At 39.1% G+C, this 24,528-nt stretch overlaps 1 protein-coding gene across 5 annotated transcripts in view; it reads left to right on the forward strand.

The window, feature by feature from the left end:
- mybpc1 (myosin binding protein C1) overlaps positions 1-22,852 on the forward strand; it is a 48,681-nt gene extending 25,829 nt beyond the window's left edge. For all 5 annotated transcript variants that reach the window (XM_049566308.1, XM_049566309.1, XM_049566310.1 and 2 more), the window contains 21 exons: positions 1,480-1,646; positions 1,723-1,855; positions 4,848-4,972; positions 5,091-5,196; positions 6,576-6,742; positions 6,857-7,022; positions 7,102-7,208; positions 7,302-7,438; positions 8,214-8,373; positions 8,447-8,551; positions 9,581-9,769; positions 10,360-10,494; positions 12,381-12,548; positions 12,769-12,857; positions 12,933-13,128; positions 14,128-14,267; positions 14,343-14,502; positions 14,905-15,041; positions 16,472-16,658; positions 20,059-20,097; positions 21,972-22,852. In XM_049566308.1, coding sequence (XP_049422265.1) covers positions 1,480-1,646; positions 1,723-1,855; positions 4,848-4,972; positions 5,091-5,196; positions 6,576-6,742; positions 6,857-7,022; positions 7,102-7,208; positions 7,302-7,438; positions 8,214-8,373; positions 8,447-8,551; positions 9,581-9,769; positions 10,360-10,494; positions 12,381-12,548; positions 12,769-12,857; positions 12,933-13,128; positions 14,128-14,267; positions 14,343-14,502; positions 14,905-15,041; positions 16,472-16,658; positions 20,059-20,078 — 2,794 coding nt within the window. In that variant the 3' untranslated portion in view covers positions 20,079-20,097; positions 21,972-22,852. The remainder of the gene's footprint in view (positions 1-1,479; positions 1,647-1,722; positions 1,856-4,847; positions 4,973-5,090; positions 5,197-6,575; positions 6,743-6,856; positions 7,023-7,101; positions 7,209-7,301; positions 7,439-8,213; positions 8,374-8,446; positions 8,552-9,580; positions 9,770-10,359; positions 10,495-12,380; positions 12,549-12,768; positions 12,858-12,932; positions 13,129-14,127; positions 14,268-14,342; positions 14,503-14,904; positions 15,042-16,471; positions 16,659-20,058; positions 20,098-21,971) is intronic.
- Positions 22,853-24,528: the final 1,676 nt, after the last annotated feature.

The following is a 24,528-nucleotide window of genomic DNA, read 5'->3' on the forward strand; positions in this document are numbered from 1 at the left end:
TTGGTGGTGTGACTGCAAACAGAAAAGAAGTCCTTGAAGGTATGAAGCTCTCAAGGGAGGTCCCAAGTGGGCAGACGTGATTAGTCCCAAAACGTTTAATGTGGATATAATGATTACGTGGATAAAGACAAATAATAGAACAGCTAGAACTTCTAAGTTCGGACCATTACACCCCTTTACTGTAATGCAGCCTTTAAAACCAGGAAAAGACAAAACTGACCATATTACGATATCCAAAATCTAAGACAATATCTAGTTTTATATCACAATATTGATTTAATATCGACATACTGTATAGTCCAGCTCTACAACAACCTCACAGGGTATACCCACTAGCCTGGAAATCCAGACTCAAATCTAGAAAGATTTTGAGTCTGGCCCTCACCGAGACACGCTTCCTACCCAAGGGGCGGCACTAACTGAGGCATTTCAAATGCCGCCGCTCGCAATTGGATAGCACGATGGCCAATCAGAGCAAAAAACAAGGTGACGTATTCACTGCACTAAGCCCTATTTGTTTGCCGACCAGTGGGGCTAACTGATATATTATGTTTTTGCCGTATCCCGTTGGCAAAACAGCAAAAATGTCCTTCCTGGAAGTGAAGGCTTCTAGGGCAGTCTTCTGTTCCTCTCTCAGGGAAAAAGATAAGTGTATTCGGCTTAGCATTTCTTCCAAAGCTAAATTGAATGGATGCGGTCCTTCAGCAGCTGCCATCTTGGCTGTTTACTTTTCGACTACAACGGTGCGGCGCTGTTCTCATCATGTTACGCCCGCCCAGAGCCCGCCTCTGTCAGACAGACTGATCTGATTGGTCTGATCGCGATTCAGCGGGCTTTGCTCGTCGGGGCCAGATCCCCATGCAGAGCAAATTCGAATTTGCTAGGAGCGGGGCATCTGGATTTCCAGGTTATATACCCATCTCTTTTTCTGGCCCTTCACAGTATTCCCACCTATCAGCCAAAAATGTCATTGAATTATACAGGAGAGTACACCCACTTCCTCCTCAGTAACCTACCCATGTACCTAGTAGCACATCCATCTCATTAACTGCCACTGCACCACTGTTTGCACACACCTTACTAATTAAAAGTCTTCCTGATTTTTGCATCTTGAGCATTTCTGATTAAATCATGGTGGACAAACACATGAATAATAACACACAGGTACGATTAACCTCCCATTACTTCTAAGCAAATTAGGTAACACATCTGTGCCAAAGAGCTCACCATGCCCATCCCTTTGTGTGACATGTCCCGAGGAACACTCTGCAGGGAAATAGGATATGCAAACTGAAAATGGCAGAGGAGGAATTGAAAAGAACATTTCCCTAAGCAGTGATTGAAAAGCTTAAGAGTAATCTAACTAATGCTTCAAAGACCCATATTGTAGAAGTTAAAGAGCAGTTCCTCAGGACAAGTTGCAAACACCAGCTTATGACTGCCTACCTTACACCGTTCCCTCGTATCCGGCACCACTAGGGAGCCACAAAAGCAGGATGACACTCCAGAGATCGATGTGTGGGAGATCCTTAGAAACGCCCGGCCCGATGAGTACGAGAAGATCGCCTTTATGTATGGCATCACAGATCTGAGGGGTCTGCTGCGGAGGATGAAGAAGATCCCGAAAGAGGAGAAGAAAAGCGAAGGTAAATCGGTGTTTTGATGTCATCTTAATCTCAATCTTGGTGTCTCTTTTGTGACCTTTGCTTTGTTTTTCCAAAGCTTTTGCAAAGAAACTGGAACCGGCGTATCAGGTGGATAAAGGTGGAAAGATCCGCTTGGTGGTCGACCTGGCCGACCCCACAGTTGAGCTCAAGTGGTACAAGAACGGACAGGAAATCAGACCCTCTCCCAAGTATGTCACAATGTTTTCTTCAATTTATCTTCTGTGTCTTCTCCCCTTCAACACGGCACAAATGAAACACAGGTTTTTAAAAATGTGTTTCATTTGTGGCATCACTGTCCTTTAGCAGTCTTCTGATAATGTGTTTTCATATAATGTTCTGTCACCACTCAAAAGCACAATGGTTCACATGTTTTACATCACACAGATATTTTCACTAGTTCACTTAAACTGAAAAACACATCATGTGCTACATAGACCTACATTTTTATGAAGACACCCATAGAAATAATTTAAAATCTAAAAGTAGCTTACTAATACTGTACATCTGATGTAACCTTACATCACCTTCCTCTACAGCCCACTCTACTGTGAACCATTGCTAGTAAATAAATAACGTTTTCTCGGCTCTAATGTGGCTCTGATCAGTTTCCACAAAGTCTCACACACATTATTAGGAACATTATGAATGCATAGGGCCATACGAAAAGGCCCCAGAGCTACATTTGGGTGTAAATGCAGTGTATGATGTCAACTGTTGTAGTTAATTGCTATTAACTACTGTATGTCCTCCTCTATACAGGAAAAAAGGTGGTACCTCCTTCACAGGTCTTTAACCAAGTCTGGCTTTGAAACAAGTTTAATAGACTATGTCACATACTGCAGTGAATGCAAATAAAGATCATGTATTTTAACAAGTAATTACCAATATAACCTTAACAACAACAAATGTTCTTTTTCAAATCCATATGGCTTAAAGGATATGAGTGATGTTTTCATGAGTTTTTAGCACAGCAGGCATTTACTAATTAGATGTGAAGACTCAGATAAAACAACACTAGACAGAGGAAGTCAGACTGAGACTTTTTCTTGACCATGGGAATAGTGACAGCCTTCTGTCTGAGAAAAAAAAAATGTTACATATCTCTCTAAACAGCAGGCAATTTGTTAGTTTCTAAGTTATATTGATTAGGTAATATCTAGATCCAAGATTAAACTGACAAAAGGGCAGGACTAAAATAATGGAATAACAAAAGAATGAACATGTTAGATTCTGTCCGTTGTTGATTTACCGCTCTGTCTCTGCTGTCTACTTTTCTCTTTTTAGAGCATGCCACATGAAATTACTTTTCACTGACTCATTTATTTCTACAGCTGTTGTCTCAGCTAGTCTCTCCCGTGTGTGTGCATCTCACACGCTGACTCATGTCGCAATGCTTATCAGAATGCACAGATTTGATTGGCGGAGTAGCATCACGTGAGATGACTTACAAAGTATGAAATTGTCTGTGAGTTTCGTGGGGTGCAAAACCAGTGCCATAAAGGCTCAAAATGCTGCACCAGTTAAAATAGAAATGCTCCGTCAAAATAATAATTACTCTTGGTAATCTATCGGTCAATCTCTGAATGCACTGGCTATCATCTGATGACGATAAAGCTTCTAGGGGCAATGGCCAATACTTCGGGCTAATGCTGTGTAGCCAGTGGATATTCCGGCCAAGATTTTCCGTTCCATGCGCAGGTAATTTTGGCTAGTCGTATAAACACATATATGTATATGAATGCAGATTCATTTTTCAAAACTAACATAAAGCTAGCTTGTCATAAGATGACAGCCGATGGGCTCCGCTTCTCCATACTTCTTGGACTACAGACAGAAACCAAAACACTTCCGATACCAAAACGTTGTCCCATCACCTATGCTATGCATCGTCCCATTTTTCTGCTACCAAGGGAAATGGCGTCCACTCTTATCCCCTCTCAAATTGCCTACTGCCTTTCAAAAGGATTATATTCCTAAGAAAAGCTAACTAACTAAACTAATATTTTTATATTGACAATAACTTAAAAACCTATATTAAGAATATTTTTTAAAAATCTACTTAATTAGTCATATTTCCAGCTTTTTCACTGCCTCTAAGTGGCCCAAAAATCATCTAATGCAGGTTTAAGCTCAACCATTCAAACATTAGAAAATGAAGCTTTAGTATATGTTCCCAACCTTAAATGTCTAAAAGAAGAATAGTAATAATGATAAAATGTACATGTCGAATAATTAATGGTAAAAGGGTAGGTGTAATAAGCTAAGGCTTTAGTCTACACCTTGCTTTTTTGTTGAACTTTTGTTTATAATGCTAAAAAAGCATCAACTTAATGTTATTTATTGTCTCTCTACCAGTGTATTTGAGTTCTTTAAGTTGGAAAATGACCGAAATAAACTAAACTAAAAACTAAATTATAGTTATCATGCTTTGCTAATAAGGCTTATAATAATAGCTGGTGATATCAAATTGAAAATGATTCGTCAATCAAAGGTGTTTATCTATAGAATCTGAGAATAGATAAAACAGATATTAGGATTACACATCTGTATACCAGATGAACACTATGCCTAACCTAACGTTCATAAGCTGAAACTTGTGTTCAAAGCCATTCAAAGTTAAAGCCATCTGGGAGGTTATTGCTGTTTTCTGGTTTTGGTGTCCTGTTGCATTTTCTCCAGGGCTCCCTGCTTCGAAGACTTCACTATAAAAAAAAAAACTCTCTGTCTCTCTTCTGACACTATTTGCCGACTTCATAAACCCCTCCAGGCATGATGTCTCTCTGTCTTTGTCTGTCTGTCTATCTGTGTGTCATATCATGATGCTCCTTCCTGTCTGCCATAATTACTTCCTGTACACTCCCTGTGCTCCGGCCCCATTCTGGCTCCGCTGCCGACCGTTAGTCAGAGGAAGTAAGTCCATCCGTCCAGTCGATTCTCCCTTCTCCATGTGTCTAGCCTGACCTTTGGGTTTGAGAAGTGCACTTGATGCATGTTTAGAATAATAATGATGTGCAATTGTTTATTTTGTCTACACCACTGTACATTTTGATTTAAAGAATGATTTTTGTATTTCTTTTACTTAATATCTTGTAATAAAACCCATTCCTATCTATATATTACTGAATATGGACACAATATCTGTAGGTGATCAGTGATGTGACTACTGAACTTACTGTTTAGGTATATTTTTGAGCATAAGGGCACACAAAGGATTATGGTCATCAACAACTGCACCATGAATGATGACGCAGCTTATTCTGTAGCTGCGGGGGACGAGAAATGCGCCACAGAGCTGTTTGTCAAAGGTATCCTCACTTTAATTTAACTTCTAAAGAACTGCATATGACATACAATATGCTGCAGATTTAGCGTGCCAAACCGTGAGAAACTTTTTCAGTTTCTTTCTCTATTCTTGTCTTACAGAGTTGCCAGTTAAAATCGTTAAAGGTATCGAGCCAGTGAAAACCACAGTGAATGAGAGGATTGAGCTGGAGTGCGAGGTGTCAGAGGAAGGTGCTCAGGTCAAATGGTAAGACTCACTTTAAAGATTCAATGTGTTGCAAAATTACATATCAAATTCAAAATAGACTGCTTTATGGCAGATTAAAAGAAGAGGCCACTGGTTGGTTAGAGCATAGGAAAGACTAATGGTGCAAAAAAAGTAGTTACACCCTCTCTGTCCTAAGCCCCTCCCACCAGACAACCAGTGGGATATGCACAGGCTTCATACAGTAACCCAGTGTTTCCCATACATCAATTAATTTTATCTTATTTCATTGTAAAGTTGCCCTTAGCAAAATCGCCCAGCCCCTCCTCCTTCCCTCCTCTGTTCATCAGACATCAGTTGAAACAAGAATTAGGCACCCCACGGTCCCTTCACCTCGTCGCTAGCTGCTGTGGACTGCTTCCCCAAGAAAAAAGTCGGGGGGAAGCTCAGAGACAGACCTCCGGTGGCAGCTGTAACAGCTTGAATTCAGCCAGTGCAGGCTGTCACAGTGGGCTGCTGAGTGTAACCTGTGTAAGGGCATCAACAGAAAGTTTGCTGATCCAGCAGCAAGCCATGGTCGTTCAGTTCCATGTAGCTTGGTGTTTGCACCGACTGGATTTAAATTGCTACTGTCTGTCTCCAGAGCTACTGCCTGCCCTCCTCCCAGCGAGGTGGTCTGTAGCAGTGGAGGACATTGTGATTCAAGGCTAACTTTAGCTACAAAAACGTGAACTTGAAGCCGCAGTCGTGCACCTTTTGGCTCCAGTTAGCAAAATGTTAGCAACCTCGCAGTAATTTCTTCAGTGTTTGATTTCACTTTTCTCTACTCATTCACTGGGAAAAAAATTCTCGCATTGTTTTGATTTAAGGTAAAAGGCAAAATGTTATTGTCACAGTCTTATTTGAAACAATAATTTTCTCTCTTTTGAAATAAATGACTTAATATGATTACAGAGCACCAAAAGTTAAGTATATGTAAGCAAAACAGAGTATGGCCTGGATGGGCCTTTAACAACAGATTTAAAAATGCTTGTTAAAGACTCCCTATGTGTCACTATAAGGCTAATGGCCAAGAGCTTATTTGAAATTGCCTATGTTGCTATTAGACCTAAGTGTAGGTATGTGATGGTGCTGGAGTGGGAGTGGATGAGGGGCCCTATTTGTAAAATGTTGTCCCCCTGTCCACCGTTCCTAACGGCTGGCCTGATTAGTACCGAATTAGTTCTTTACAGGAGGCACTCATAAAATCATTAGGAAATAATGAAGCCATAAGATAAAGCTTCACAAATAATCATGACAAGAGTTAATGTAACAAGGTAACACTTGATGTAACAATGAAACATTCGTGCTTATGTTTAGCTGCTCATTTATCCATGACGTATGTGTTTGTGACTAATTTCAAATTCTTCTTCCTCCCTCAGGATGAAGAACGGTGTTGAGGTTCCAACAGGAGTTCGCTCCAGATACCGAGTTAAGTGTGAAGGAACAAAACACTTCTTGGTGATTGATGACGCCTCCAGGGAGGACACTGGGACTTACTCCATCATGGCTACTGGTGGCACATCTGAGGCACACGTACAGGTTGACTGTACGTAGCATCCTGGCCCTTTTTCACAATGCCTGTTTGGTTGAATGGCTTTCAAAAGAATCAGTATTAATAATTTGCTCTGTTCAGTTCTAACCCCTTTTTACATTTAATTAGTGAAACCACTGAAGATATACCAGGACCTGCAGGATATGACGGTTTTACTGGGTGAACCCCTCAAGATGCACTGTGAGATTTACCCCGGCAACGTCCCAGGGCGTTGGTACAGGAATGGACAGCTGATCCAGCCCAATGACCGCATCAACATCTTACACAGAAATAAGTATGTAACCTCTGTTAAGCTCTGTTCTATCAAAACCAATTTCACACAAACGCTGATTAACATCATTCTGGTTTTCCAGGAACCATCGTCTTGAAATTGCGGCCAGCTCCCTTCATGATGCAGGAGATTACACTTTTGTACCTGAGGGATATTCACAGAGTCTCTCTGCCAAAATTCATATCATTGGTATGAACCTTATGCTTCATTTATAACTTGCCATCACACTTAAATACACTTATTAACATAATGTCGTTTATGAAACAACTTAATTTTCTGCAGACCCACCAAGGGTGCATTTGGATAGCTTGAACTTCCCAGACAACACAGTGACAATTGTGGCGGGAAACAAACTTCGCCTGGAGATCCCCATCAGTGGAGAACCAGCACCCAGAGTGGTGTGGATGAAGGGTGAAAGGGTGAGCTTTAACCTTTTTAGTCTTAAACTCTTTTAAAGGAAAAGGCTGGCATTGTTTTATTTTTTCTTCTATTTTTCTTTGATAACAAATCCCAGGAAAATACCAGAACCAAAGTACTTTCCAATTTCCTTATCCTGTCTCTGGCAGGGGTGGACTGGCAACATAAAGCAGCTCGGAAATTTGCTGTCAAGCGGTCTCAACTTGACACACAAAGTTTTAACTAACACAACATCCTTTTCAGTCAATTCAGCCAGTATGCGCCCGGTCTCTGAAACTCAGACCCACTGGTTCCTTGTGAAGACAAAAATCTTTGAAAACTGATCACAAACATGCACTTTCATTTTAAGAAAAGGCTTGGTTATTTCCCACAACAGCTGGGCACTGTAGGTGTTAGCAAATGTTACCTAAACAGGACTGAACAGTACATTTGTTGGGGATTATTTTCAGCGGTGAATTAATACGCATTTGATGCTATTTCAAGGCACAGCACAGCATGTGGGATTGAGTTAAAATAAACTACAGTGGCCTTGTTCACAGTATAAAAGGAATATGTCACTCAGTGTTTTTAGTAGTTTTTGGACAACAGTGGAGCTTTGTGGCATAGAGGAATGAAATATATCAGGCATTAGATACACAGACAAAAATTAATTGTTGGTTTTGGTCTTTTCATGGGATTTGTTGACAGTAAAAACAGAACATAGAATATACCCAGCCATATGCTTAAAATGTCATCTGGTAGTCCTTAATATATTTTTTTCTGTCTTATTCATCTTAGGTGATTCTTGAGACAGGCCATCGCATCCATGCTGAAACGTACGGCGACCAAACCAGCCTGACGATTGACGTCACAGAGCGGGAGGACACAGGCAACTACAAGATAGTCCTGCAAAATGAGGCTGGTGAAGCTACAGCTAGCGTCAAAATCAAGGTTGTAGGTAAGTGATAGCAAAACACGTGCACTGCAAATTTGTTCCTCGGATATTTTACATGGCCTTGTGTTGTCTGCAGACATCCCCGACCCTCCAGAGGCTCCCTTGGTCCCAACGGTGGGCGGTGATTGGTGCACTATGACATGGGAAGCACCAAAATATGATGGAGGCTCACCATTATTAGGTAAAATTGCATGTTACTTGTTATGACAGCTTAAAGGGGATCTATTATGCTTTTCCGTATTTTGTGTCTTTTACAGTATGGAGCATTACAATGTTAGATGTTAATATTAAACGTGGCCAAAGTTTTAAAAATTTAGGTAAACTCAACATACTGAAAGTAAAAGTTATCCCCTAGTAATCCCTGCAAACGCCTCAGGCCTCAGACCGTTCTGAATAATCTGTTTCCGACTGTTATTTCTACTTTAGAAACAAGATAACATCAACTTCTGACAGGTTTCTTTATTTGGTCATCTGTTCCAGGCACACTGCTGCAAGTGTTCGCATTATGTAGCCAGCAATGCTACATGTAGCAACATGCTAACGTAAGACAAACAAGTAATCTTGGTTGCTTATGTTAGGAGCTTTTACTGGTGATTTTTCACAGTAGAAAGTGCTGTGATTCTGTTACATTCATTACCCAGCTGCAAGTACACTGCTAACACACATGTAGCTACATGCTAACATCAAGGAGACGTGTTATCCTGGTTTCTGCTTTTAAATTTTCCCTGATTTTGGATCGTATGTTGTGTTTAAATGTGGCTGTGATTACAGTGTTCATGAGAAAGAGACCATATGAACGCCCCCATTGTGGTAAGAGTACATTTTCTGAGAGCTCAGAGTTCACAACTTTGTGTATTTGACTTCCCATGTAGTAAACATGAGCTCACGAGTTCCAGATGAACATAGCAATTTTCCTGCTGGAACATGTAAGGTTCTATTTAGTAGTGTTTACTGGTGATTTTTCACGATAGAAAGTAACGCTTTTCTCTGTTGCAGTCATTCCCCAACTGCAATGACTGTGAATACACGTGTTTCAGCACAGATAGTATTCAGAAAATAGTGTTTCTTGAGCATTAAAGCATGTAAACACCAACAACATTCTAAATGAAAACCCCAAATACAAGCACAAACCTGAAAACGAACATAATAGTTTCCCTTTAAATGTATGTGTTGGTGGTTAAATGATAAGCTTTCTGACCATCCTCTAAAGGCTACTTCATTGAGAGAAAAAAGAAACAGAGCTCCAGATGGATGAGACTGAACTTTGACCTGATCAAAGAAACATCATTCGAACCCAAGAAGATGATTGAAGGAGTGCCATATGAAGTGCGCATCTTCGCAGTCAACGCCATCGGTGTGTCCAAGCCCAGTGAACCATCCAAACCCTTTACTCCCCTCGGTGAGTAGCCCAAATGTCTCCATATATCCACTAAGCAGTCCAAACACTGGCCCTTGAGCTGTTACTGCCAATAATCTGTCCAGGAAAAGTATTACACGAGGCTTGAGTTTATCTAGCAACCGTTTCATGATAATGGGGGAAATTTTAAAGAGTGAGCCGGTGATAGTGCATGTGTCATCTGCCCTTGGTACCCCAGAGACGCAGCTGTTCCTCCCCATACCCCACCATCCCAAGCATTCTGACTGTGACCTCCACTGGACACGCAAGAGCTTTAGAGGATATTAAATATGTCTTTATAATGGCTGCCAAATCATCTGCGGATTAGAGGTTTAGGAGATCAGGTCTGTCAGAGGGTTCAATAGGAGTTAAATATGATTCACAATACAAGAATAGATAGAAAGAGCAGGGACTATTAAGATCTGCTATACAGATTGATAGCATACCAGCCTGAGAGCGAGGCGCACTTGCTCACGTGTTCTTGTCTTGCCAAAATGGATGTTTTCCGATCTCGCTCATAGCCAGTGTTGGAAAACAAATGAGGAATGGTGGTTATGACTCTTCTGATCTCTAAAACCTTTATGTCCACTCAGCTGTGACCAGTGAGCCCACCATGCTGGTCGTGGACGATGTCACCGACACCACAGTGACAGTAAAGTGGCGTCCTCCTGAGACTATCGGAGCTGCCGGACTGGACGGATACCAAGTGGAGTACTGCATAGAAGGAAGTGAGACAACCATCAAATCTTCTAAAGGCCCCAACACACTGTGTGATTTTGGGGATGTTTAAGACACAAGTTGACAATTATGAGAGTAATGTGCCGAAACTTTGGTTGATAATCCAAACTACTGATCATAAATCACACTGTAGGTGGATTTCCATCAACCTTTTTATTGATGCGCATTTTAGATTTGCACATAAAAAAACACCCAAGAGGAAATGCCAAAAAGTCAAAAAGATTGAAAAAATATTGCTGTATTGATAAAGGTAACTGTGACTAAGTGTACTGGAAGCAGATTCAGTGAATAAACTAAGACATACAGTCATGACGTACTGTCATTGCATAAGCCACTGCAAGCTCTCGTCATCATCTCTGGAAGGCTTTGAAATAGCACTGAGCTGTAATATTAGTTGTATAAAACTCTTATCATTATTATTATTATTATTATTATTATTATAATTATCCAGTATGCCCTACGTTACTATCCATCATTTGTTTTCCTGTGTTTTAGGTTTGACAGGTGCTCTTTTAATCATGTCATCTTGTTGCGCCCTCCTTTGCAGTGGCACCTAACTGGAGAATTAGCACCATGTCATGCTCATCTCAATTAACCAACCTCCAATATTGACACAGATATAGTAATGATGGAAAAGTACATAAATTGACATATTTTATTGTACATTTTTCGAAAGTTTGGTTAAAATTTGCACTACCACTGGATGGAAACTCAATTTGTGACAGGCATCTGCCAACAGCCTATTTAATGACATTGCACCCAGACTTATTCTGCGTAATAATTCTAGAGATTTTAAGAAATCTAATGCATGGGTATGCTCAAAAACAACTAGTGTGCACAACATGGTCCAATAAGGCAAAAGCCTTTATAGTTGTTCCAAACTGCCACGCTGACTACAGGGGGAAAGTCCAGCCATCATAGAGCAGCGTGAAACACAATAATCGTTAAAATTAAGTTAATGACACACTTGTGGACAATATTTCCTGGAAGACATTTGTAGCATTGCACTCGTTTGTACATACAAAAAGTGACAGAAGCAGTCGTGTATAGAATGAAAAAAAAATAGAAATTGCTGGACGCACCAATCAGGAATCAAGAAATCCGGAAAATGCCTTCAAATATTAAAAAGAAAAAGTGCACATGCAGAAAATTTTAAATTAATTAATGAATTAAAATAATTAAAATAATTTACAGGAAAAGCTGCAAGTCCTCAAATATGAAAAGCTAGAACCATGACAAATTTTTGGATGAAAAATAATTTCAACAATTATCAAAATAGTTGCCAATTCATCTTCTAATTAAATGACTAATAATTTTAGCTGTACTTCAGCAGCCAATCGTTATTTGTGAAGTAACTAGTAAGCAAAGTTACAAAATAATTGTAGTGGAATAAAAAGCACAATATCGTCTTCTTAAGTGTAAGGGAGCGGAAGAAGAAAGTGGCAGTAGATTAAAACACCTCAAATTTGTACTTAAGTAATGTGCTTTAGTAAAAATACTTGGTTGCATTTCAGCACAGGGACTACAGCATGAAATGATATGGTATACACTGACCAGTGCAACATTGTGAGCGCTCATGGATAGATAGATATTTACATAATACCAAATTCCCGTGTATATATCATGCTGCTTACGTATTGTTAAAAATGTACATTTCAGTGCTACAAATCACAAGACATTCATGGCACAATCTGACATGCCTCAAAACTGATATAATACAGTCACAGACAGTTATTTTATCAGACCTATCCCGCACAGTGTTTGTCGGAGCCTGAAGTTGTGTGTGCATGTTTGTCATGTTAGTCAGAGCTTACAAAAATTTCAGCAGAGGCTGCTAACAAACTATTAATTCAGCTGGACTTTTTGTTCGCTGTAGCTGATGATTGGATAATATCCAACACGGAGCTGACAGAGAAGACCAAGCACACCATCACTGGGCTGACTCCAGGAACTAAAATCTTAATTCGAGTCAAAGCCATCAACGCTGCCGGAGCCAGCGCTCCACGGACCATTCAGCACTCCGTCCTGGTCAAAGAGGTTATCGGTGAGTTCTGGAAACTGCAGTGGAGACTTTCACTACATTTTCTCTTTAAACTGCTTTTTTATGAGACTATTCTCCAAAAATACATTTCAACAAAAACTTTTCTGCTGTAACATGAGTTAAAAGTTTTTTAAAGAAAAGATTCAAACAAACTCAGATATTTCACTAAAAAGATATCTTAAATCATTTGTCATACACGTGCTATGGTGTGTCTTTTCCTAAGAACCACCCAAGATCCGCGTCCCCCGACACTTGAAACAAACATACACTCGCAGAGTTGGAGAGGCAGTCAACCTCGTCGTGCCATTCATGGTAAAGCAACCTCAAAATCACTAAATAGTCGTTTCATCTCTGAACAGAGTAATTATCTGTGTGTGATTTCTGCAGGGTAAACCCAGGCCGAAGGTCAACTGGCTGAAAGAGGGCAAGCCCATCGAGCCTTCCCACGTAAGCATCCGCAACACAGACTGCGACAGCATCATTTTCATCCGTAAAGCAGAACGCAGCCACTCTGGAAAGTATGAGATGACCGTGCAGGTTGAAAACCATGTGGACACGGCCATTCTGGACATACAAATTGTAGGTGAGTGAATGAAAGACTGCTCTTAGAGAATGAAGTCGGAAACAGCACTATATTGTTTCCTCATAAATGCAAAGGTGGTATTAAGTCTTAAACTAAATAAAGAAAGGTCTTAAATATTTTCCATTGCCTGCTGTAGATGGTGATGGTAGTTATCTCTGCCAGGGGTATGCCTGAAGGTTTCCACCAAAAGAAAGTAGGCTATGTAGTTAAAATATTTCTTTTTTTGTCTGTTTTAATTGTGTTTTAGTCTAAAGACAAAATTAATCCCATTAAAGTCTAGTTATGAAGACATCGATCAAAAGATTGTGGCTGTGTTTAAGTTTTTTTTAAAAATACATCCATCCTATATGCTTTGTGCAACGCACTGCAGCTCCGTCAAAAATAGCCAAGGCGTATTTTTCTGGCTTCTGGGACGTTTCTAAAACATGCTGCGCTGCGTCTACAGCAATTGTCTAGAGTGGTGCGATCAGCTGCAGTAGCTGGCTGGAGGAGATCTGCATTCTAGAGAGCATTTTTCTAGTTATACTGTGTTGTTGTAATGACTGCAGGCTGTCAGGAGACATTACACACCTATAAAACACACCCATACCTTGTTGCAACAGTGGGTTGTGAGCGTAGCAGGCTGTTTTGTAGTTCGGTCAGCACCATGCACTTCTTATAGCTAAGTCTCTATGAAGCTCATCATCTCCCAAAATAAATGACTTTTCATTGGTTAATCCATCCATCTATTTTATGCTACTTGTCCAGGTCCAGGTCACACTCAAATAATTAATGATATTATTAGCAACTATTGTTATATACTGCTGGGAAGGACATATAGTCCCTCCTGGTTTCCCATTGTAAGTTAATACTTTGGCCAGAACAATTGTGAATTGAATTTAAAATCAACCCTGCAGCTAGCTACTCTTCAACAAAGTTACTATATTATCATTATTTTTACTACTCAAACTTAGTATATTAATAACAATAAGAACAAACAATCTTTTCTCTGATTGTTAGACCTACCTGGGCCTCCTCAGTGTGTGACGATTGAAGATGTTTGGGGAGAAAACGTGGCTCTGGTCTGGACTCCTCCAAAAGATATCGGCAACGCTCCAATTACAGGCTACACTATTCAAAAAGCAGACAAGAAGACAATGGTAGAAGATCAGTTTTTCAAAAAATGCTGAAAATGATGTGAACGTTACACTAACACGCTGTGATCTGCTTTACAGGAGTGGTACACATGCATCGAGCATTATCATCGCAACTGCATCACCATCACAGAGCTGGTAGTAGGGAACGAGTACTTCTTCAGGATCTTTGCAGAGAACATGTGCGGCCTAAGTGAAACTGCCACCCAAACCAAGAAAAGTGCCCTCATCGTCAAAGAAGGTAGCACTGACTATCATATAAGAAAATGCTTACTAATAATGTCTGATGGGGGAAAATGCTTCCAAAGTTAAATCTTTGGAACAAATCACATTCATTTTATTTGTCATAAATGCCAATAAAGTTGTTTGCTGTCTATTTATTTCACAGCTGTTATCTGAAAGGAACTGTCAGTGATGTTTTCCACCCTGAAGTGAGCCTGGGTTTATTTACAGCCTCACTTTAACTTAAATGAAACAGGGGTCGGGCTATGACTGACAGGCCCTTTGACAGTGGTGTTGTAGCCTCAGCCGATGATAAACACAAAAATATTGTCTTTCCCTCATCACTTAGGGAATTTCCCACATGATACCGCTCAGAGCCAGTATCATGCACAACCCCATTCCTTTACCCTTCCCTCAACAGGCTTGCAGGTGAAAACGCACGAGTTCAACGACCACGACTTCAGGGAGGCGCCAAAGTTCACGCAGCCGCTGATCAACACTTTTGCCATTGCCGGCTACAACACTACTCTCAATTGTAGTGTTCGTGCCAACCCAAGGGTAGGTGGGAGGACCACAGGTAAAATTTTGTATATAGATTGCACTCAGGTAAATACACAGGTTGACCATGTTGTACTATGGCACACTATTGGTAATGATAGATAACGTTGGTGTCTGGTCATATCTAGGGGGTGTGGTGAGGGTGGAGTCGGTGAGGGGAAAAACAGTCCTTGCCACACTGCCTGTAAATGCTGGAAAAGCACAGTTTTTAAACCTAAATAAAAGACACTATTACATTTACTATAGATATGACGAATTAAACTTACCATAACATCAGTACCCTAAAGATGTTAACACTTTTATGTAATAGACTAGCATGTTTAACTGAATTTCATGCATGTTTAAAGACAGCATAGTAGTGCTAACGTTACTTAACGTCATTAGCCCGTGTTTTGACGATGTGCTATAATGTTTTCATGCAGGGATTTGCAAATTCAAGAGCTATACATCCTTGGAAGCTCACAACTTTTGTACCAGTGGCTAAACAATCTAAAACTGTTTGGATAAAGCGTTAGATCCTTTTTGTAAAACCAGAAACAGTCCCGGATTTGCTATCACTAAACTCACCAGACAACATTTAAATAAACAGTCATTTTGGCTTCTCAAGAGTCGTCATATTTTCACATCTAATTGGGTGAATTAAGGGTTGATTTAAACCAAACTAGAGTTGGTGATTGAACAGTTGAAATGTAAACTATGTTTGTTTCTGTGAGTTTCTTGTGTCTTTTGACTTTGAATTTAGTGTGTTTTACGATGATAAAACTATCGTTTATTTAAATGAAGTCTGCTGGGTTTATCAATAGTGATTTCGGAACAAAAAAGATGTTATTCTTTAGCAAAATGGTCTGTCTCAGTAGGGATCCTTTTGCTGATCCTGACACTTAAAATTACAATCAGAGCCTGTCACTAGCAAATACAAGCACTTTCAGTGGATGTAAATTGACAGCTGGAACGTGCCGTATTTACATTGCAGCCTGGCCCTACTGGCTGCAGCACTCTTGTCCAATACTGGGCCAAATCAAAAATGTTGTTCCCATTAGTCACTTTGACAAAAAAACCCTGGAAAAATAGGATTCAGGTTGAAAAAATACCCTTTTTTCTGATTTATTTCTTTGACGTACAGAAAGCCACATAGCAACTTTTGCTTTTCTCCTTAGCAAAAAAGGCTATGATGTTTTATGGGCGTTCCCACAAATGCCAACTGTATCTATAATACCAGGGAGCATCACTAAATAACAAGAGCACCTAGATGACTGTGCAGTTTTTAAAAAACTTGTTAGCAAAGGAAAACGAAGACAAATTTTAAAATTATGACCCAATATTAAAATTCAGGAATTATATCAGTATATATATCAGTATATACATCACTTTTGCCCAATTGCCTGTCAGATTAACACCATTATGCTGATGTTTCTGTTGTCTGCCTGCAGCCCAAAGTGATCTGGATGAAGAATAAGATAGTCATCCTCGACGACCCGCGCTACCGCATGTTTAGCAACCAGGGAGTATGTACTCTGGAGATCAGGAAGCCCAGTCCCTATGATGGCGGCATGTACTCCTGCAAGGCCATCAACGACCTGGGAGAGGCCCTAGTTGAATGCAAGCTGGAGGTCAAAGGTCAGTGTGGTCCAGGAGGCGAGCTCAGTGTGCCTCCCTGGGTACCTGTCTGTTTCTGAGTCTGGCTTCCCATAGCCTTTTGCCTTTCTAGTTTTAAATCTTAATTTCTACTGCCTCTGGCCAGTGCCCCTGCTGAATGTTAATTCAAGAATCTTTGTTTCTTTATCTAAAACAAATAAGTTATAATAAGTATAAAGACCCCATGATGGCTTTGGGAAACCAACTCTACTGTGTGTTGCAGTCTCCCAAAGGGCTGACCACATAGGCAGTGGACATGTAAGTATCTTTACTGGGTTGCACCAGCTGCTCACAAATTCATTGCTCAGGTTGTATGTTAAGTCTTTCTGAAGTTCTTAGAACTGTTAGCTAATTTCTGATGATTCACTACATTGGGCTGCACCATCAAAAGCTAGATACATTAGTAAAGTGTAAACTGGTTGCTGTGAAATATCTGTCCAATCTAATACTTGATTTATGCTTGACAAACCTGTGAGGGTTGTGAGTGTCCCCATGGCCAAAGTAATGTCATACCATCGGTCCCACCACTTTGCACAGGTACCATGCAGCAGGTTTTCACCTTTCCATGCAAATCCGACATTTTCTGATGACACAGACACTGATAGGCAGAGAAAAAGCAGAACTATGCTGTAGGCATGAATTTTCGATATGTACAGTTTGGGAGAATATTGGTTTGCCACAAAGAGAAATCAACACGGAAAATTAAAGATCAAAAAATGTACTCGTCATGATTCTGCATCAGGACGCATGAGGACTAAGGTCCCAGACACATGCCACAATTTTTGTGCCCTCCAAACTATTGTTGTTGCCAAGGTCGCCCAAAAGCGAGAGCAGCGTTTAAACTTTCCCAAGCACCTATTTTTCAGGGCGTGAAAGCTGTGCCCTAAGATAAAGACAGTTAAACTTTTGGAACGCACACACATGACGAAGAACAACCAATCACAGCCCATTTTTACCTTTTTTTTATTGTAAAAATGAGGTGTGATGAGGTGAGCTGTTGATCATGTTTTTGCAGGGCTTTAAATCTGCCCCACAGACAATATTTTAATATATACTGTCAAAAAAACAACACATGGAATATCAGTTACAAACTCAGGATTTCTGCTAAGTAGCCAAGGCAATGATATGGTGCTAGTTATAGTCGTAAGCAACATCAGGCACAACCTGCCTCCGCAGTCCACACCCTTAAAAATTTGACACAATAGTTGGCACAAGAATGGCACCCACCACCCAACCTTGTATTGTGTATATGGTAAAAGATGCAGCATGTGTACGAGCACTCAAGTAATCAACTATGAAAACAGTTAGTCACTGTAGCATCACAAGCTATAACAACAAATGCAGAAAATACTAGCTTTAGGAGGCAAAACAATATATTAATCTTACCTGCCAATCATTAGGTTTGACTTTACTTTATTAACAATTTTCTTGATCAATATGTATACATAAGGAAATATGTGTGCCAGAATTAGAGCACTCATCTTGCTTAAGAGTGTGAGCGGGAGATGATGCAAACCTAGCTAACGCTTTTTGGTCATTTAGGCTAAATATTACTAACATAATGTTTTGTAATTTGAGGCATAGTTTTTGTGAAATCAAATGTAATATAAAGGCATTTAAGATGTCGACAATATTGTCTCTTTTGCTCTTAACAGGTACAGTTAGCAAGCTAAAGCTAACTTTGTCGGTTAGCACTATTAACGTTAGCTAACTGACAGCTAGCCCATATATCTGGCAATTAATAGGTGTAAATACTAAGTAACAATCAAAGAGAGTATATTTAGACGGACAACACGTCCTCACTTACTGCCACTGTGAATAAAAAATAAAGCCAAACTGTCCCAGATACAGCTGCCGCCATCTTGTTGGCATTAAGACCCAGTCTGCTGAGTTATGATCTCCACAGTACCGGGTTCCCGCCCATTCACCCGTCCAACCAATCACGAGCAACGCCGTGGATCAAGTACACACTGATTGGCACATGTAGCTGTCAATCATGACACCATTACACACCCTTTGTTTACATTAGATGGAATTAAGCTAGCAGATAGCTAGAATATAGCCTACTTTTTATTTGTATGCTTGTACCTGTTTTATCTTTTTTTCTGTGGGTTTATTTTGACGTAATTGTCTTAAAATATATTATTTATACTCTTCACATATACTTTTTCATTTTGTCACTTTTCTTTAATATGTGCTTATGCATATAATTTTTCAGTGTGATAATCCAGATGATAGCACTCTTGAATATCTAATTAATTTTGTTCCTCTAAATGCTACATTTTTTATTTACAATCAGAAATTCTCTAAGTCACTTCCTGAATTTCTATTCTTATTTTAACTATTAATTTATTTTATATTTTCTCCTAGAATTCAAGGTTAACCCTTCTCAAATCGACAAAAAACACAAACAAAAATGTGTCGAGCTTTTAAAAAATATGCTTTTTTTTCCCAAAAATCCTTTGACTGAATAGACTTGCTCTTTATATGCTTGTATCCATTTATCTTTTTTCCTATTTATTTTTGTATGTAATTGTCTTAAAATACTGTTATTTCTGCTCTTCACATGTACTTATGTCATTCCTTTTTTTATATAAGTGCTGTTATTATTTACCTGATGTTTCATACATGTTCCTTTAAAACAAAAACAAAAATCAGAAAAACAATCCCTTGATCAGCGTGATAAGAACTACTTAAAATGACAGAAACCATATTTAGGGGGAAAAAATAGAATATTTTTAATTTTTGGGTCCCATCTGCTAACATGAGGGGCCTGGTTTATGACCTATACTGCAGCCAGCCACCAGGGGTTGATTGAAATGTTTTGGCTTCACCTTCGGGAGCTGTCATGATGTCCATGTGTAGTTTATTTTAACAGCTAATGTTTGCATAAAAACTAGTTTGTATGGTGCAACCCGTTTGAATTTAGCGACATGTCAATCCTCATTTCCTAAAGACTTATCCTGAAGCTTGAACTTATGAACAGCTGGTGCAACCTGCTCCTGAACACCATTTTACAGATACAAATAATGACATAATAATAATACATTCATTTGTGTGCAGTGCACATAATATCTGGTGACACTTTCCCATCACCACCACATGTACGGGTTTATCCCCAGTCCAATCCATCCAGTCATCATGTTCATCATCACAACACACCACCTCCACACACAGTCTGTCACTAGTCACACCTCAGTAGGAGCTGTGATGTTTCTGTGTTGTCTTGAGACTATTCTCCACAGATTCCAGTGTCGTCTTTATGCCACAGTTAACTCCTCATATAAAAGTGTTCAGTAATAACTCAACAGTATTCCCTGGTGCACACATATAACTCCATGTAAACATTTTGTTAACCCCTCTTCTCTTCTCTCTCCCCCAGTCCAAACTCAAGAATTGTGAATGTATGTTCTCATATAAGGTAAGCTTTCATATGGTTTTGGCATATGAAGCTTATGTCATTCATTATGCATCTTTCAGCCAGCTTGTAACCTCGCTTTTCTCGGTCGGTGGGTTTGTAGCTGCTTTTCTTTCCCATGAAAGCAGGACCCAGAGAAATCGGGCATTAGTGAAACAAGGTTTGCATGACAACGTTTGCCAAATTTTTCCCCGGTTCTGCTTTGCTGGCTGAATTTAACAGCCCTGTTCTGAATATTTTAATCAATTGCCATAGTCGCTGGTGTGAAATGGAGTGAAATCAAAGACTACCTCTCATGTATTTTGTGCCACAGATAAGGTGAGTAAAAACATTTTGCAAACTTGCTAACCTTTTTCCGAGAAATCAAAAGCTGGGTTTCATGTTGACATGATGTTTACATAGCAGTCATCATACAAAATCCAAGCAAAGCGTACTAACACTGGGTATTTTCCAAATCCTGTGTGAGTTTGTATGACAGTGCAGTTTCTTTTGCGTCCCTTAGCTTACAGTGGTGGAAAGTAACATTACTTAAGTACTGTAATTACAGGAATATTTTGACATTTTGGGGAGTATGCTTATTTGCTTTCTTGCAGAAAGAGAAAGGATCAATACCACTCTCATGTCTGTCCATTATGGCCCAGACACACCAAACTGACATCAAAGAACTAGTGGCAGTGAAGGCCAACTGCATCGTCTCAAGTTGCATGTGTCTTGGCAAGACTACATTTAGCACCAAAAAATATGTTAAAAAAAAAAAGAAGTAAATAAAAAAACGAATATCGAATACCAAATTTTCACAACGGATACTTACCCATAGAAACGAATATTCGAATATTTGGGTACAGCCCTAGTTCAAAGGTCACAAAATCCATCTTAGCACATCTAAAACTCATTGATTAACAAATTATATTTTGTGTGTCTTATCCGTACAAACTCCAAAGTAAAAAAAAAAAAAGGTTTTATGAGTGGTTACAGGTCGTACTATTTTTAGACTCCAGTAACTTACTGGAGTCTTGTTGCCACCAGGTTGCCAGGCAACCAGATGAAAACCCTGGAAGTTACAATGGAAAGTGAATGACTGTAATTCCAAAAATGTCCAACAATTCCTTTAAATACAGTTAAGAACTTGTATTTTACCACATGAAGCTTCATACTTATACTGTAGAACATTTCAGTGGTATACTGTGCTTATTTTTGTTTTGTAAATTATATTTTTACTCTTATATTTATCTGACAGATATAGTAGTTAATCTGCAGAGTCAAATTTTATATGCGAGATGTGTGATCCCTTAAAATATGACGATTTAATAATTGTCTAACTGCCTAACGGTGTATAAGTTAGTTCAAATTTGCACCTTCTCAATTAGCTACAAGAAAAATATGCTTCTTTAGAAATGATAATCCAGTAATGTCATATATATTAGAGTATAAAACAAAAAAAATTATACCTTTTTATGTATTATTAAGATATTTGTCACAGAGGAAACCTGCTCAGTGGTATTGGCCCATTAACTTAAGGATCTGCAAACTTTTTCCACCACCGTTAGCATATAGTGGATGACTAAAGACGGTGTATGCTTCATTAATCTGGAATTTTTCAAAGGTGTTGGACCTGCATTTTAGTTCAGTGGAATCAACTATGCTGCTGGTTCTGCAAGCTTAAACTGATGCAGAGATTTAGCGTACTCATGAGCTATTCTGACCACCCTTCTTCTCTCACTCTTGATCCAGTGTTGTGAACACTTCTTTGCTCTGCCTGGTCAGCTTCTTGCTCTCTCCTCCTCCATTCCTTCTTCCTCTCTCTGTTTTCCACTCTCCACTCCTGTCTCTGTCCCCTTTAAGAATATTATAAGATCATTTTTCCTCTCGTCCATCAGGCGGCTTCACCTTCTACGAACTCATGCAACGCGGAGTGCCCCTACACCTGATTGACAAGTACATGAACGAGAAGATTGTCGAGCAAGAGAAGTAAAATGGGACAGAGCGCAATGAGACGCTTTAGCTTTACAGACATCTGCCGCCACTAGTAATCCTCTTCTCTCACTTACTGAGGTCAGCAGGCTGAAGATTGGATGGAGGGATGATAGAGGGATGGCGAGACAGGTGGAGGAGTGTGGGGGAGGGTGTATTGCTCTGTTGTGTGACATAATGTGTGCAGGTTTGGGGCTAGTTACCATAGGACAAAAAAAAAAGCCAGCTCACTTCTTTGTCACCCTCTTGTGTTCGAAAAGACTCTGTTTCAGCTCAGATGCATGCCGGCAGTGTTTTGGTACATGTAGAGTGTAAAACAAAAATAAAAAATCTTCAATATATAGCACATTGGCACACACTTACAGTATTTACATGTTGATTCTTGTTGGGAGTGTCTGTTGAAGGCGATAATTTATTTCCAGGGTCTGAAAGAAAGGAAAACAGAATGTATAAACAAAGGTTTGGTGTTTGTATGGTGTGACAGAACTTCTATATGGCAAGACAAATGAAAACAGACCAGAGTAACGTTGGATAAATGAATGTGTAGGTCCTTCTGAGATAATTCACAGTAATGTTTGTTCATTTCACTTGTTTTCTGTGTAGGTCATTTGTGTCTAGTAAGTTAGAAAATGTAGAGGTTTACACACAGTCCATATTCTGCATGACTCATTGTGCTTTTTGGATTCATTCTGGACTTGAAGCTTGATTGATGCTCAGTCATGTGCGCATGCCTTTACCTCTGTAATTATGACCCGTGGATTACATTAAAAAGTCATTTTGAAAATTGTTTTGTTTTGAGGACTCCTTTTGTTTGGATTATAATCATATGACAACCTGTTTAAAAAAAAGCTTATTGGGGCTTTTACACAGAGACTCATTCTTAAATAAATACAAAAACACAGATTTATTATGGTGTAAGAGGTGGACCAAAACATGGGCTTCTGTTAAGAGTGTAACCTCAAGTTGTAAATGTTTCTTACATGCACAGACAAATGATTTGCATGTGAAATATATCTATCTAGATAAATATCTATCTTCATAATTTAAAGAATAAGGTTCTACATCCCACTGAACCTCTCCATTGGATGTACACAGACAGAATACACACAGACCAATTATTTCACCATTATATTTATATGATGGGGTTTGTAGTAAATAATTATATTTTCTAGTAAAAACAAAAGCCTCAGTGAATAAAAAAATAAATCACTGAGGTCACGGTAGTCACATCCTTTGGGGTATTTTAGCTGAGTTGTTTACACAATTCAATTAAATACTTACACGTGATGGGTGTTTTTGAATTATTCCAGTATATTTATACTAAAATTTGACTAATTTTAGGCCAGTGACTTAATAAATGAATTAAGGATTTGATTTTCATCCACTGCATCCATTGTGAGTGCAGTCTAATTCCATAGAGTATCCAGGAATGACATTTTTCTGTAGGGCAACGCAGAAGATAGCATTGTCCTGTTTTTTTTTTTGTTTGTTTTTGTTTTTTAATTGCAGAAAGTAAGCTCTGTGGCAAACTTACACGTTTTGTTCAGCAAGCTGATCTTCACAAATTAACACAGCTTTCATGATTTCTGGAGCCTAAATGCCATTGCCAGAAGTAAAAAGCTATTGCTAAGCTATAAACAAACTATACTACAGTCACAAAATTCAACAGCCCTACCACAACGATGCTGTAAGTTTCATTTAGCTACTTGTTAGCAACTGCCTTTTTAAAGACACATAAAAGCTTTAAATTCACAAGGGGAGTATTTACTGATGTATTTTATGTCATATAACAAAACATAAAAGTCTCTTAAGCTTGTGTTAACCACAGACCCTATTTCAGGTATCTAACCGAAAACCCATTGACTTTGAGATGAGGGAACCAGGAGTGCCAAAATGCTAACTCATTTTCAGGTTTTAGGACTCACTCCTGGGGTACTTGATTATGCTCGAGAGAAGGCAGACATCTCTACGGTGGATATTTCCAACATTCTGTAACTCAGACCAAAACAATCTAGACTGATACATACAGTGGCATACGGTAGTCAGGATGGGCCTCATTGCATGCTATTATGACAGGCCCTAGTGCCTGATCTTGCACCTAAAGTAGCAACCGTATATTGTATCATCTTGTTACATGATTAAATAGATAGTTGACATTGGACAACTTCAACAAACCTGTCACCCAACAATCATTGTTGCAAATTTGTATATGACACAAATACCAAATAAAATAAAAAATTATGCATTTAATTGAATATTTTTTTAGATTATCTATCTTTTTTTTTTATAGTTTAAATGGAATAAACATATAATTTTGTTAAAGACTGCAACTAAAAAAGAAAGATAGAAACCCATGATGGATATGGGTTCACCTTTTTGAGGGCATATATAGCAGATGGCACCATTTTTATTTAAATGTGAGTTCTTTTTTCAACATGCATATTTCTGATGTGGCAATCTGAA

This window comes from Epinephelus fuscoguttatus, linkage group LG22 (genome assembly GCF_011397635.1).
Source record: "Epinephelus fuscoguttatus linkage group LG22, E.fuscoguttatus.final_Chr_v1".
Lineage (NCBI taxonomy): Eukaryota > Metazoa > Chordata > Actinopteri > Perciformes > Serranidae > Epinephelus > Epinephelus fuscoguttatus.